Consider the following 15,051-nt stretch of genomic DNA (forward strand, 5'->3'; position numbering starts at 1 on the left):
CTGTGATCTTCTATCAACAGCCGCTGGGTGACAGGCTGGATAATATAGATCCTTGTAGTCTCCCCAGCCTGGCCATCGAGCATGTTCAGGCCCTAGCTACGCACTGGGTCGGCCACGACCTGCCCCTCAGGCTCCAGGGGAGGCCGGTGAGCGCAATGCTCCGGGGCACACATATGACCGGACTACGGATGTCTTTGTCACAGTGTGCCGTGGCCCGCAGCCACACCCTACTGCTCGGTGTGGGTCTGTGATGGGATGCTTCTAGCTCATCCGGATGGTAAGTACAGCTCTCCCTGTCTCGGCAAGACAGAACAGCTGGGCATTCCCTGGGAGGTCAATTAAGGGGTCCCTCTTCTCCCTTTCGTGTCCCACCCCCCCCCCCCCCCCCCCCCGTGGGGGATGCTACATGACTGGGCTGAAGTGCGTGTACCTGGGCCAGGGGTCCTCTGGGGGGGGGGGCTCTGATTCTTGATTGGGGGCTGCACTGACTGTCTGTCCCTGTGCTGTCATCTGTCTCTCTGCTGGTGTCTGTGGGCCCTGCATGTGCTGCCACCACAGTGCTGACTGCCACCATTGTCTGTGTATCTGTGTCGTCGGCCATTTTCTGTTAGCCTTTGCGAGAAGCATGGTCGGCAGCCATTTTCGCTGTGATTTTTTTTATTTCTTTTTTCTATACAAGGGAGCCCAGCAGCCATTTTCTTGTAGCCTCAGCACGGTTTTTCTCCACAGCGCTGGTTCCTGTGCCTCAGAACAGTGCGTTTTTTGTTCCTGGACACTTGTGAGCTGACACAGGACACAGCCATCAGCAATAGCACGGCACGGCACAGCACAGTTGGGTGGTGATTCCTGCGGTTGGGGCCCCTCAGTCTGTAGCAGCTAGGAGGGTGGGATTGAGCACCTTGTCCTAAGTGCCCAAGGGTGGCAGACAGGATGGGTCAGCATGGCGCCAGAAGCTGACGTTTCTTCCCCAGACCTCCTTACAATTACCCCCAGGTTAAACAAAGTAACCACGATCCCAGTAAAAGGGGCTCCTGCATTTAAGGACCCTACTGACAGGAGGGCCGAGGCAGTGGCCCAGTCCATGTTTACGGTAGTGGGGTCAGCGGTACTGGCCACGACATTAGTGTCGCAGACCCTTACTGAGTGGGCAAAACTATTGCACCATGAATTGGAGAAGCAGCAGTCTCCTCCAGTCTGCGTGGAACTAGCAGACCAGTTGGTGCACGGCCTTAAGCATGTCTGTGATGCAGCCCTGGATACACTTCCCTTGCTTTCCAGAGCATCAGTATCAGCAGTGATGTTGCGGCGCCTGATCTGCGGGCCAGGCATCTAAAAAAAAGCCTTGACAGATTTGCCCTTCCTTGGTGAGCGGCTATTTGGAGCCTAGCTGGATGACATTATTAAGAATGTCACAGGTGGAAAGAGCACGTTGCTCCCAAAGTCCAGGAAGGCTAAGGAGCCACGTCGCAGGCAAGGGACCGGCTTTTTCGTCCGCCCGGGACCTCGGGTAAACGCTCCCAGTCCGACAGGGCGACTACTGTGTGACAGAAGCATCCCTGGCCTCGCAAGCCTGCGAGCAAAAGGGCTACTGCATGAAGGTTTGCCGCTGCCCAGCGGGTGGGGGGTTTGCCTTCAGGAGTTTGCAGTTTGGGCCTCTCGGCTGTCCATCCAATGGGTCTGCGAACTGATTTCATCGGGCTACAAGATAGAGTTCTCTTGGCCACCAGATTCTTTCCCTCCAGAATACCCTTACTCCCAGCTCGCTGGGAGGTCCTGTGTGGGGCAGTAAGGGACCTGCTCAGCTGCGGGGTGATAGTGCCTGTTCCAGAAACGGAAAGGTTTGAGGGATTCTATTCCAATCTGTATTCCCCAAAAAGGAAGGGGTACGTCCAATCCTGGACCTAAAAGTCCTCAATTGCTTTGTGAAAGTACAGAGGTTCAGAATGGAATCAGTTCGCTCCGTAGTCGCTGCACTCCATCAGTGGGACTCCCTGGCATCTCTGGATATCCAGGATGCGTACCTGCACATACTCATATGCCTCAAGCATCAGAGGTTTCTGCGATTTGCAGTAGGGGAAGACCACTACCAGTTTTTGGCTCTCCCCTTTGGCCTGGCTTCAGCACTCCGAGACTTTATCAAGGTATTCTCTCCAATTTTGTCATTGTTGTGATGACGTGGGATCTCAATCGCGGGTTACCTAGACGATCTCCTTCTGAGAGCAGCTTCCACCTCAGAATTAAGGGAGGATGTGGCAATCACCATGCAAACTCTACAGGAATTTGGATGGGTGTTGAACCTCAAAAAGTCGGTACTAGTGCCGACTCAGCGCCTGGAGTACCTAGGCTTACTGCTGGACTCCGAGGAAGCGAGAGTGTTTCTCCCTTCAGACAAACTGCAGACTCTCAGAGCCGCGGGGAAGCTGTTGATGAACGGCAGGTGGTCGTCGCTGGCTAGACACATGAGGGATGCATCTACTATAGGAGGGGAAACCAGAGGGTTTACTTTAGGCTCCTTGAGAGGAGCCATTCCTCCTTTGATTAGTTCGTCTTGTTGCTCAATGAATGGAAATGCCTCGGAGTCCCTTTTAAGGTTCGGGAAGTATTTCTTCCATTTCTGCTGGACCTTCTGGAGTTCCTCCCAGTTTATCGCCTCTTTAACTGATTTAACGAAGGGCCCTATTGGTGAAAAGTCGAAGTCAGCCATGCTTCCAACCCCTCATTGTCAGACGGGGAATCCTGTTCTCTCTATGTACTCGGAGAAGCGGGTGAGGCACTTTGAGTTGACAACTCTGTATCTGGAGTTAGGATTTGTGGAGCTGCAGGCTCTCTGGGCTGTTGTTCTTTCTCTCTGGTGGCTTAATCGATCACCTACGACAAGCCAGTTTGTCAGGAAGAGCTGTGGCCCCACATATAAGGGGGTGCTGATCCGTGCGGTCCTGACACAAATGAGAGAATACTGGGATGGGGGCAGTCTCGCCATCTTATCGCTATGTGGTCCTATCAGGTTGTGGAGGCGGAGTCACAACCCAGAGCGTATGCTGCCATGATGCGACAGGTTTTAACTTTCCTACAACTTGACAGGTGTTCCTTGGTTTGATGTTAAAACAAAAGCTGTCAATTACAAGGACAGCCCCCTTTTCTTGTTGGTGAGGGGAGTGTTGACAGAAATGGTCTGACTAATGATCTAGTCTAAGGCGTGAGTGCTGGGATGTCACTGTGTTTATGTCCAATTAGTCTTTTATAGGTATTGATTTATTTGATTACCTACATGTTAGACTGCTAACTTGTATATTTTTGACCAGCGTGCAATTACCCGTTGAATGGATATAAATGACAGATTTCAGATATCTATTTTTCCAAGGTGGTGTGTAGAGGGCTAATCCACTGTGGTACCTCCTAGTGTAGAGGTGTTTGGATGCAAGATGCTACCCATTAACTGATGGAGAAAAATGTAACCTTATTCTGGCTGTACTGTTCTTTCAGAAGTTATGAAATATACTGCACCCCTTATCGTGTGCTGCTAATGGAAAGAAACTGGGGTGGAGCGGGGAATCGTGCAGGATCTGGAGGAGGACTAGAGGAGGGCTGGAGTCCGCTGCCAGCATCTGCTGCATGCTGAGATGCGGTGAGACGGCGACAAAGGGGTGCTGCAGCCACTCAGAGAGGCACAGGATCTGTAGGAGGAGTTCTGACGTCTGACGACTGCTGAGGCCAGGTGGGAGGTGGAGACCAGGGGGTGACGCATTCGCAGGAAAGGTGCAAGGGCCACATGAAATAGCCTGGGGGGGGGCAGATTTGGCCTGCGGGTCTTGTGTTTGACGTGTTCTAGGGTGTTTGCTTTCAGAAAATGTTTTGGGGGTTTTATGCAATCTTCAGGCCTAAAATTATTTATAAAACGTGTGCAAAAAAACGACTCTTGTAGCAAAAGGGCCATAATACGTTAAATCTGGCTGTTCTGCTTGTTTCAGGTTACTAATAAAGTATTTTGGTAGTCTCAATGTTCTGTAAACTTCAATGTAAATGCATACAAGGTACCTGCACGCTATATTTACCGGCGTATAACACACACCCCAAGTTTAGGAGGGAAGTTTAAGGAAAAAAGCCTGATCAGTGTCCATCTGCAGCCTTCCCCAGTGTCCATCTGCAGCCTTGCCCACAATTGTAGCATGATGGGTTTTTTAATTTAGCGCCGCCGAGATACAGATGTCATGTGTATTCAGCTCCTCCCCACTGTCTCTGAGGACAATAGGCACACCGCTGACACATACCGAGCCGAGTGTACTCTGCTCCGCTCGTAGTCATGCCCCGTTACGCCCCTCGGCCCCGCTGCTATGATGGGCACAACACTAGTCCAATGGTGAGTTGTAAAGGCTAGGGGGCGGGACTTGGAGTGACTGCGAGTGGAGCCGAGTACACAGTACGCTCGGCTCGGTCAATGTCGGTGGCGCTCCTCTTGCCCTCAGACAGCGGCGATCGGCGTAGAACACACCCACGATTTTCCCCCTGATTTTATATACCGATAAATACAGTATATTTCTGTGCTAATGGCACATGCCAACATATGCTACTGCCAGCAGTTCACGCTTTCTGACAAAGTGGTTTTATTTCTTGTCTCAGATAATGTTTAGGGATATATTTGAGTAATGCAGCATTTACTATATACTTGGAACTGTAATTGATTTGTAAATGTAGTAATGTATGGCCTCAACAGTGTGTTTTTCCGGTTTTGTTACCAGGTCATGTGCTGGCAGGCTCAAAGTTTTGTAAGACGTCTGAAGATAGCTCTGAGACTTCTAGTCAAGAGGAAGGTAAGATTTCTGGACTTAGAAGAATCTAGTGTTTAAAGGATAAGTTCACTTTTTTTTTTCTCCCCTATATACCAATAAAGCATTAATGTACTTTTTGAAAAAATATCAAAACTTTCCATTAGATCTACAGTCACTTTACTTATCCCCTCACCCATGTTTCCAAACATATCCATTGCTTTTGTACTTTACTTCCTGGTCAGGCTTTAGGTGATAACACAGGAAGGAGTTGACCAGCTGCCCTCATTTCATTAGCACACACCCTGCATCATCCACCCTCCTACCTACCCACTCATTCCCAGCTGCGTGTTTTATTTATTTTTATTTTTTCAAATGAAATGACAATCAGTGATCACTCTACTCACTAAATACACAATATTCAATCAGATTCCATCTTTTATACAAGTACATGGGAGGGAGTGGACAGAAACACTCACCTGTCAAACCACATTCACATCTCTGCATAGTGGGAACTTGCATTCCTACATGCGTTTGTTTTTTAGTGAAAGAGGGGTAGGGGTGGGGGGGGGGCGTTTTGGAGCATTTTCACTCCTCACACATAAGGCAGCCTATCCACTTTAATACACACAGCAATCGCCCCAAAGAAGCTTTAGCACTTGGTTGTTTTTTTTTTTAGAGAGGAGCTTGGTGCATTTTTTACTGGGATTTTTGGTACAGAGCATTTCTGAAATGCAAGGAAATGCACAGATGTGAATGGAGCTTCATTGTTCTTATGTTAACGCACCAATTTCACTTTCAGGTCCCATTCACCTCTAGCATAGTGGGAGCACACATTTTGTGGCTCGTTTTTCCTTTGAGACGCATAGGGCAGCCTGTTGATTTCAATGGGCTGCACTACATGTAGCTTATGGGACATTTTGGCGTTTTGTAGGTTGCATGTTTTTTACTGTGTGTTTTGCAGCATTTGCCACCCGTTTTTTCACATGGCAAAATGTGTTTGCTTTTGTGTTTGGTGTGCCATTAACAATTAATGGCACTGAAAGCACAACTAGTAATTTTAGGTGTAGAAAGGTGGCCATACACTATACAATCTGATTTATATATTGTGTATTTAGTAAGAAGGGTGATCACTTATTGATTGCATTTCATTTAAAAAAACATGCAGCTGGGAATAGGGGAGTAGGAGAGTGTATGATGCAGGGTGTGTGCTAATGAGGTCAGCTCCTTCCTGTGTCATGACCTAAAGCCTGACCATGAAGTAAGGCTTAAGCAATGGATACGTTTGGAAACCTGAATGAGGGCAAGTGAAGCAAGTGTCTGTAGATTTAATGGGTAGCTTTGATATTTTTGCAAAAAAAGTACATTGATGCTATATTGGTACATAGGGGAGCTAGAATTTAGAAAAATAAAAAGTGAACTTAGCCTTTAATCTCCTTTCTCTCACCTCACCATTTTTTTTCCTACATTTATATAAGACTTATCACATGTTTGACCAGTTAATGACTAACTGCCGTCGTTATACGTTGGCACTTTGACGTGGAATACCGTTGTTATGGCAGCAGATACCCTGTTTCCCCAAAAATAAGACCTAGCATGATTGTCAGTGATGGTTGCAATATAAGCCCTACCCCCCAAATAAGCCCTAGTTAAAGTCCTTGTAGGTCTTATTTTCAGAGTAGGGCTTATTTTCAGGGAAACGGGGTAGGGCTTATTTGTGGGGCAGGGCTTATATTGCAGCCAACACCGACAATCATGCTAGGTCTTATTACCGGGGAAACGGGGTAGCTGCCATAACACCGGTATCCTCTGAAACGGCGGGCACCTGGCTTTCAAATAAAAGTGCTCTCTGTGGTGGATTTGCACGAGATCTTTTATCGGTGGTGGTAGAGGTACCACTAAGCTTCGGTCATCTCCACCACTTACCGGAGCCGTCGGTAGAGGCGGAGACTATCGGGTCATCTCCCCTGTGAGACTGGATGCTGAGTGATGGAAAGATGGCTCTTTAACATTGGCTGAAGGAAGCGATGTCGAACACTCTTAAAGGGGATTTTTTTTATTTATTTATTTATTTATTTTTGTTAAAGGACAGCGTAAAAATCTAAAAATATAAAGTAAAATAAAGCAGACAAATTTTTTTTTAAAGTGCCCCGTTCTGCCGAGCTTGTGCACAGAAGTGAATGCATACGTAAGTTGCGCCTGCATATGAAAACAATGTTCAAACCACACATGTGAGGTATCCCCATGATCGTTGGAGAAGGAGCAATAATTCTAGCACAATCGGTGTACAAATTTTTAAACGTCGCCAATGGAGATTTTTATGTGCCAGTTTGTTGCTATTCCACAAGCGGGCGCAATTTTGAAGCATGACCTGTTGGATATCAATTTACTCGGTGTAACATTATCTTTTAAAATCTAGAAAAAAATTGGGCTAACGTTACTGTTTTTTTGTTTTAATTTGTGATTTAAATTTTTTAATTTACAGTGCCTTGCGAAAGTATTCGGCCCCTTTGAATTTTTCAACCTTTTGCCACATTTCAGGCTTCAAACAAAGATATAAAATTTTAATTTTTTGTGAAGAATCACCAACAAGTGGGACACAATTGTGAAGTGGAACGAAATCTATTGGATATTTTAAACTTTTTTAGAAAATAAAAAAAACTGAAAAGTGGCGCGTGTAAAATTATTCGGCCCCTTTACTTTCAGTGCAGCAAACTCACTCCAGAAGTTCAGCGAGGATCTCTGAATGATCCAGTGTTGTCCTAAATGACTGATGGTGATAAATAGAATCCACCTGTGTGTAATCAAGTCTCTGTATAAATGCACCTGCTCTGTGATAGTCTCAGGGTTCTGTTGAAAGCGCAGAGAGCATCATGAAGACCAAGGAACACACCAGGCAGGTCCGTAATACTGTTGTGGAGAAGTTGAAAGCCGGATTTGGATACAAAAAGATTTCCCAAGCTTTAAACATCCCAAGCAAGATTTCCCAAGCTTTAAACATCCCTGTGCAAGCGATCATTTTGAAATGGAAGGAGTATCAGACTGCAAATCTACCAAGACCTGGCCGTCCCTCTAAACTTTCAGCTCAGACAAGGAGAAGACTGATCAGAGATGCAGCCAAGAGGCCCATGATCACTCTGGATGAACTGCAGAGAACTACAGCTGAGGTGGGAGAGTCTGTCCATAGGACAACAATCAGTCATACACTGCACAAATCTGGCCTTTATGGAAGAGTGGCAAGAAGAAAGCCATTTCTCAAAGATATCCATAAAAAGTCTCTCTAAAGTTTGCCACAAGCCACCTGGGAGACACACCAAACATGTGGAAGAAGGTGCTCTGGTCAGATGAAACTAAAATCGAACTTTTTGCCCACAATGCAAAACGTTATGTTTGGCGTAAAAGCAACACAGCTCATCACCCTCAACACACCATCCCCACTGTCAAACATGGTGGTGGCAGCATCATGGTTTGGGCCTGCTTTTCTTCAGCAGGGACAGGGAAGATGGTTAAAATTGAGGGGAAGATGGATGCAGCCAAATACAGGACCATTCTGGATGAAGACCTGTTGGAGTCTGCAAAAGACCTGAAACTGGGACAGAGATTTATCTTCCAACAAGACAATGATCCCAAACATACAGCAAAATCAACAAAGGAATGGTTCACAAATAAACGTATCCAGGTGTTAGAATGGCCAAGTCAAAGTCCAGACCTGAATCCAATCGAGAATCTGTGGAAAGAGCTGAAAACTGCTGTTCACAAATGCTCTCCATCCAACCTCACTGAGCTCGAGCTGTTTTGCAAGGAAGAATGGGCAAGAATTTCAGTCTCTCGATGTGCAAAACTGATAGAGACATACCCCAAAGCGACTTGCAGCTGTAATCGCAGCAAAAGGTGGCTCTACAAAGTATTAACGCAAGGGGGCCGAATAATTTTGCACGCCCCACTTTTCATTTTTTTATTAGTTAAAAAAAGTTTCAAAAATCCAATAGATTTCGTTCCACTTCACAATTGTGTCCCACTTGTTGGTGATTCTTGAAGCCTGAAATGTGGCAAAAGGTTGAAAAGTTCAAAGGGGCCGAATACTTTCGCAAGGCACTGTAAATGATTTTAACTTGTAAACAACAAATCTTAAAAAGATGCTTGGTCCTTAAGTGGTTAAAGACTAAGTTCTCCTTATTTGCACTTCTTGCTGATCAAGGAAATTGCAAGTTTGTTTTTGGTTGATCTAAATTCATCTCCAAATACAGAAAGCTCCTCACAGTAAGAGCTGTGAAAATGTGAAATAGACTCCCTCCAGAGGTGGTTCTGGCAAGTTCAGTAGATTGCTTTAAAAAGGCCTGGATTCTTTCCTAAATTTACATCATATAACTGGATACTAACATATATAAGTAAAGTTGATCCAGGGAAAATTTGCCTCTCTGGATCAGGAAGGAATTTTTTCCCCTGTTGTAGCAAACTGGAGAATGCTTTGCTGAGGTTGTTTGCCTTCCTCTGGATCAGGTATCCTTAAACTACGGCCCTCCAGCTGTTGCAAAACGACACATCCCATGAGGCATTGTAAAACTCTGACATTGACATTCACAGACATGACTAGGCATGATGGGAATTGTAGTTCCTGAACAACTGGAGGGCCATAGTTTGCAGACCAATGCTCTGGATCAACTGTGGGTGAAGGATTTTGTATATGGGATATAATTATTATAATATATGTATATATTTTTTTTGAACTAGATGGACTTTTGTCCTTTTTTTTTTTTTTTTTTTTCAACCTGACTAACTATGTAACATGTTACAGAATAATTTGTTTAGACTACTTTCACACCAAGGCGCTATATCGCTAAAAATAGCACCTGTAAAGCGCTTCTTCTGTCACTCCAGCGTGAAAGCCTGAGGGCTTTCACACTGGAGCGGTTCACTTGCCGGATGTTTAAAAAAAAAAAAGTCCTGCAAGCAGCATTGAAAATGGGCAGCACTGCTTTTAACCCTTTGGCCGCTATTGGGGGATAAAATCGCCCCGCTAGAGGCCGTAAAGCGCCCCTAAAACGACAAAGCGTCGTTAAAACTAGCAGCGCCTCAGTGTAGAAGTGCCGTTAACCACTTCTCACCCAGGGAAATGTTTAAATTTTTCACAAGCTTAGTAAAATCTTTTTTATTTAATTATTTAAAGCCTCCAAAGATTTATAAAGTGTCTAAAAGCAGAGGCCCTGTGGGTTAGTGTTAGTAAATGGATATATCTATCTCTATTCTCTTTTTTTGAGAATAGAGATAGCACAAGCTATTCAACGGTTTTATCAAATCTATTTTCAGGAAGGCCTAAATTAACATGACCTTAGATGGTGTTGTATCAAACATTTATTGAGTAAAAAAAAAAATACCAAACATGTCAAGCCTGCTAACTGTGCTCACATGTGAAGCGTCGAAATACTATGGTACAGAAATATTGTGCTCTAGCAATGATTTGAAAGCCTTTACAGATCATCCATTTAGAGTCCACATTAAATGATGGCCCTAGAATTTTTGCTCTCTGCCATTCGTGGAGATACTGAACATGTGAGGTGCAATTGTAGCTTGCATTCATTTGTGTTCCCTTTACACACCTTGCATCAGTGTGTGCGCATGTGGGGCAGCAGGTTGGCTGTTTAACTTTTTCCTATTTATATTAAACACTTCAGATTTTATCCCCATCATGATCAGGCCATTTTTTTTGCTATTTAGCACAGCACTATACGAAATATATATACCGTATATACTCGAGTATAGGCCGACCCGAATATAAGCCGAGGCCCCCAATTTACCCCCAAAAAAACTGGCAAACTTATTGACTCGTGTATAAGCCGAGGGTGAGACATGCCTGTCCATCCCTGTGTGTCCGTCCATCCCTGTGTGTCCGTCCATCCATCCCTGTGTGTGTGTGTGTGTCCATCCATCCATCCATCCCTGTGTGTGTGTGTGTCCATCCATCCATCCATCCCTGTGTGTGTGTGTCTCCATCCATCCATCCATCCATCCCTGTGTGTGTGTGTCTCCATCCATCCATCCATCCATCCCTGTGTGTGTGTGTCTCCATCCATCCATCCATCCATCCCTGTGTGTGTGTGTCTCCATCCATCCATCCATCCCTGTGTGTGTGTGTATCCATCCATCCATCCATCCATCCCTGTGTGTGTGTGTGTCTCCATCCATCCATCCATCCATCCGTGTGTGTGTGTGTGTGTGTGTGTGTGTGTGTGTGTGTGTGTGTCCAGCCTACCTGTGTCCCGAGCCTTTGTCCCGAGCCTCCGTCCCGTGTCGTGCCTTGCCTTCGTCCCGTCCCGTCCCGTCCTGTCCCGTGCCGTGCGTTGCCTTGCCTCCGTCCCGTGCCCTCTTCGTCGGCGGCCATTGTAAAATTCAAAAGCCGCGCCTCCTCCTTCGCCTGTGATAGGCGGAACACTGAATTTCCCAGCAGCCTGTGTTCCGCCTATCACGGACGTCGTATCATCCTCGTCCGTAGTACGAGGATGAGCGGATGCCCGTGATAGGCGGAACACAGGCTGCTGGGAAATTCAGTGTTCCGCCTATCACAGGCGAAGGCGGAGCCGGAGGCGCGGCTTTTGAATCAGAATGGCCGCTGTCTGTCTGCTCGACACGCTGATCGAGCGGGCAGACAGCGATGACTCGAGTATAAGCCGAGGGGGGCACTTTCAGCCTCAAAAAAGAGGCTGAAAATCTCGGCTTATACTCGAGTATATACGGTATATATATATTATATATATATATATATATATATATATATATATATATATATATATATATATATATATATATATATATATATATATATATATATATATATATATATATATATATATATATATATATATAATTTTAACTACTGCTAATGGCAAATACTACTAATGGCAGTGATCAGCAATCTATAATGGAACTACGATGGTTCAAACTGACTTAACTTTCACTGACATCACCGGTGACACTTAGTGATTAGTGCAAATACTTAACACTGTCACTAAAGACACTGACTGGGAGGGGTTAACGTCTGGGGTAATCAAGGGGTAAAATCAGTGCCTAACAATATGTAATGTGTGCTGATATTTTACTAAAAACCTCTTTTTGTTTCTTTTCTCTGCTTTGTGTGTGCCCTAAACCTGAAAACGGGCAGCAGCATAGCAGTACCAGCGGGCGGTTCACAAGTGATTAATAGAATTTTAGATTTTTTTTTTTTTTGTGTTAACCCTTTTTTATTTTTTAACCTATCCCCTGCCTTCCACAGCGGATTAAAGACAGGATTGTATTTGATCAGTAGGTAACCCAGCATGTTAGCTGGGATTCTGACCACTGAGAACTACAGTATTCTGACACTATTTACTGAGGTCTGAGGAATGGGAGTCCCTAGGAACCAGTGCAGGGGCGATGGCACTTCAAAGTACCTTACAAATTAAGATGCTGCTCTACTGCCAGCCGGATCCCTTTCACATGAAAGCCAGAAGCTAGCTAAACAAAAAGATGCTAAAGCTCAAGGCTGCTGTGTGAATTTGTTTTAAAAGCTTGTCTACTCAGCCTTTATAAATTTACCTTGATATACAAGTGGCCATCAATATCAGTGATTGTTATATGCTGGTAGGTAGTGTACAACCAAAACTCCTATTTGGATGTGTAGGCTTAAACAATTATTGCACATGTTGTACATTCTGCAAATGGGGTTTGGTGAGAATGCAGCTATTTTGTTTGCTGTAACATGTTTTCGTTTTTTTTTTTTTTGTTAGATGGTATGCACCACACAACAGGCTACAAGAAATCGGGAAAAAGTCTGGTCACAAAGTAAGTTTTTTTTTTTCTTCTTTTTTGAAAGTTGATATGATCTGTTAATTCTTATTATTATTGTAGTAGTAACAGTAAAGTGTGTTGTATAGTACAGGATGCAGGCAGAGTATTCGTATACCATAGGTAATGTACTTTCAGGTGATTTGACACTGGCAAAGCTTTAGAAGACACGCCCCCCTGGCACCTCCCCTGATGAGCTTTTTCACCCTTGGCTTAATTCGTTTTACATTTTACCTTTATTATGTTTGAATTCTTCAGTCAACCTTTCACTGTCTTCTAATGACAACATTGAAGCAATGTATCCAGATCAGCACAACTTCAATAAAAACTTGGGAGCCATACTCAAACCCCACTCTGTGGGGACAGCCCGTATTGTTGCTTTGGGCGCTTAATACTTAATGCAACGCAGGATGCTATACAGGTTCAGGGCCGTGGTCTATAACTAGCAAACCCAGTCCCTGAAGCCCTCTTCGGGGTGGGGGAGTTTGTGATCACCATGCTGGGCGAAGCCTAGACTCCATATACAGTTCAGCTTCGTGGACAGGTAAGAAAAGGCCTGCACAATGCTAAAACTCGGTGACAATGCATTCCTTCGATGCAAGTCCAGTCTTGGAGCGGAGTTCCACCCAAAAGTGGAACTTCCGATCATTGTACTCCTTCACAGGTATCCTGTTCCCACTTCTGGGAGCCTCAGTCGAGGGTATTGACCTCCCCGCCCGGGCTCCCTCCTCCTTCCCTGGCCACGGGGCCAGTAGGAGAGAGGAGCAGAGCCTCATGTGTATGCGCAGTATGGTTCACGCTGGGTTCTCTTACTAGCAATGGAGGCGGCATGCATCCGACAGCTGATGGAAACATCAGCCAAGGTGCCGACATCACTGGAGTCCAAGACAGGTAAGTGTGCGGTTATTAAATGTCATCGGCTACAGAATGTGCAGCTGCTGGCTTTTAAATTTTGCAGTGGTGGGCGGACCTCCGCTTTTAACACTGATGTCGGCATCCAATTCTCTCTGATTCAGGCATGCAGCAAGAGGCCTATTTGACTCGAGCAGAATTTTCTGCATCTGTGTCGTGTTTCCTTGGACAGCTTTACAGCCTTAATACAGCCATCTTTGTCCAGGGCTCAAAAATGCCATGCCTTTTTCTCCTACTCCCATTTCCCAACCTGAGTCATATCCTGGTTTGCCAGTTCTAGAGGATACAGACACAGAAGGAATTTAAGAGGATATTGAGGCCTTATTGGAAGAAGCTGCAAAATATTTTTCTTTCCCAGAGTCACAATATTAAAGAGGCATTTTCACACATCATGATTGCTAACATTGGAAAGATAATTGCCTCTGCAAAAGCCTTGGCATTGTGCAGCCTGACTTTTCCCCAGCTCTTCATTCCCCTTTCGGTACAAAGAAACCTGCAAAGCATTCCCAGTTCATGAACATATAGTCTGATGTCTGGGTCACTACAGAGCAGAATTTGACTCCCCAGTCCCCACAGAATCTTTTCTGAACTCCTTTGCAAGCTATTTTTCCACTGAAGTGAACTAATTCCTGTAGTTGATCCTGTAGTCTCTGTCCTAAACAAATATGTTACAGTACCTATTGAAGTTCCATCTTTCATAGATTCTACAGATAGAAAATTGTCAGTTCATTATATCAAACTGCAACTAAATGGGCTAGGGCAAAGAAGAACCAACTTGACACTGTATTTCTGGATCTTGCTGTTACAGAGCAATTATAGCAATTGCCTAATGCTCTGCTTTTTTGTCTGGATGCTCTAGAACGTCATGAGACAAATTTCTGGAATAGCTCATATCTCTATTCTTTTGTGTAGGATCTTATGGCTAAAGCTTAAACAGCTGAAGCTGCCTGCAAAAGACACCTCACACCTATGCCTTTTCAAAGAAGACCTCTGTTTGGTGCGGCACTAGACCAAGTCATCAAATATTTCACAGGAAGGAAGGTTTTACTTTCACAGTGGAAGATTCCAAATCTCCCCCTCCTCAGGAGCCCCTAACATCTCTAAAAGTCCTCATTCCTTATCACTGGAAAGTTGTCACAACAGATGCAACTCTGAGGAGGAGTGTTCCAATCCATAAGACCCCTTTCACACCAAGGGCATTTTGCAGGTGCTATAGCGTTAGAAATAGCGCCTGAAATCCGCCCTTAGACCCCTTTCACACCAAGGGAGTTTTGCAGACGCTATATCGTTAGAAATAGCGCCTGTAATCCGCCCTAAAACAGCTGCACCATTGTCAGTGTGAAAGCCCGAGGGCTTTCACACTGCATCGGTGCACTGGCAGGACGTCAGGAAAAGTCCTGCCAGCAGCTTCTTTGGAGCGGTGAAGGAGTGGTGTGTTTACCGCTCCTCCACCGCTGCTTCCCATTAAAAAAATCAATGGGGCAGCGCTGTAATACCATCGGCAAAACGCCGCTATTGCGGCATATTGCCGGCGGTATTAAGACTTTCTTTGCCGCTA

The 15,051-nt window shown here is 45.1% G+C and overlaps 1 protein-coding gene across 5 annotated transcripts in view; it reads left to right on the forward strand.

Annotated features, from left to right (window-relative positions):
- Positions 1 to 15,051, forward strand: part of ZCCHC2 (zinc finger CCHC-type containing 2) — a 111,850-nt gene that overhangs the window by 70,836 nt on the left and 25,963 nt on the right. For all 5 annotated transcript variants that reach the window (XM_077492060.1, XM_077492062.1, XM_077492063.1 and 2 more), the window contains exons 7-8: positions 4,737 to 4,808; positions 12,524 to 12,578. In XM_077492060.1, the coding sequence (XP_077348186.1) occupies positions 4,737 to 4,808; positions 12,524 to 12,578 (127 nt within the window). The remainder of the gene's footprint in view (positions 1 to 4,736; positions 4,809 to 12,523; positions 12,579 to 15,051) is intronic.

Source organism: Lithobates pipiens, unplaced genomic scaffold, assembly GCF_037356315.1.
Source record: "Lithobates pipiens isolate NorthernLeopardFrog02 unplaced genomic scaffold, aLitPip1_a1.2 Scaffold_19, whole genome shotgun sequence".
Taxonomy (NCBI): domain Eukaryota; kingdom Metazoa; phylum Chordata; class Amphibia; order Anura; family Ranidae; genus Lithobates; species Lithobates pipiens.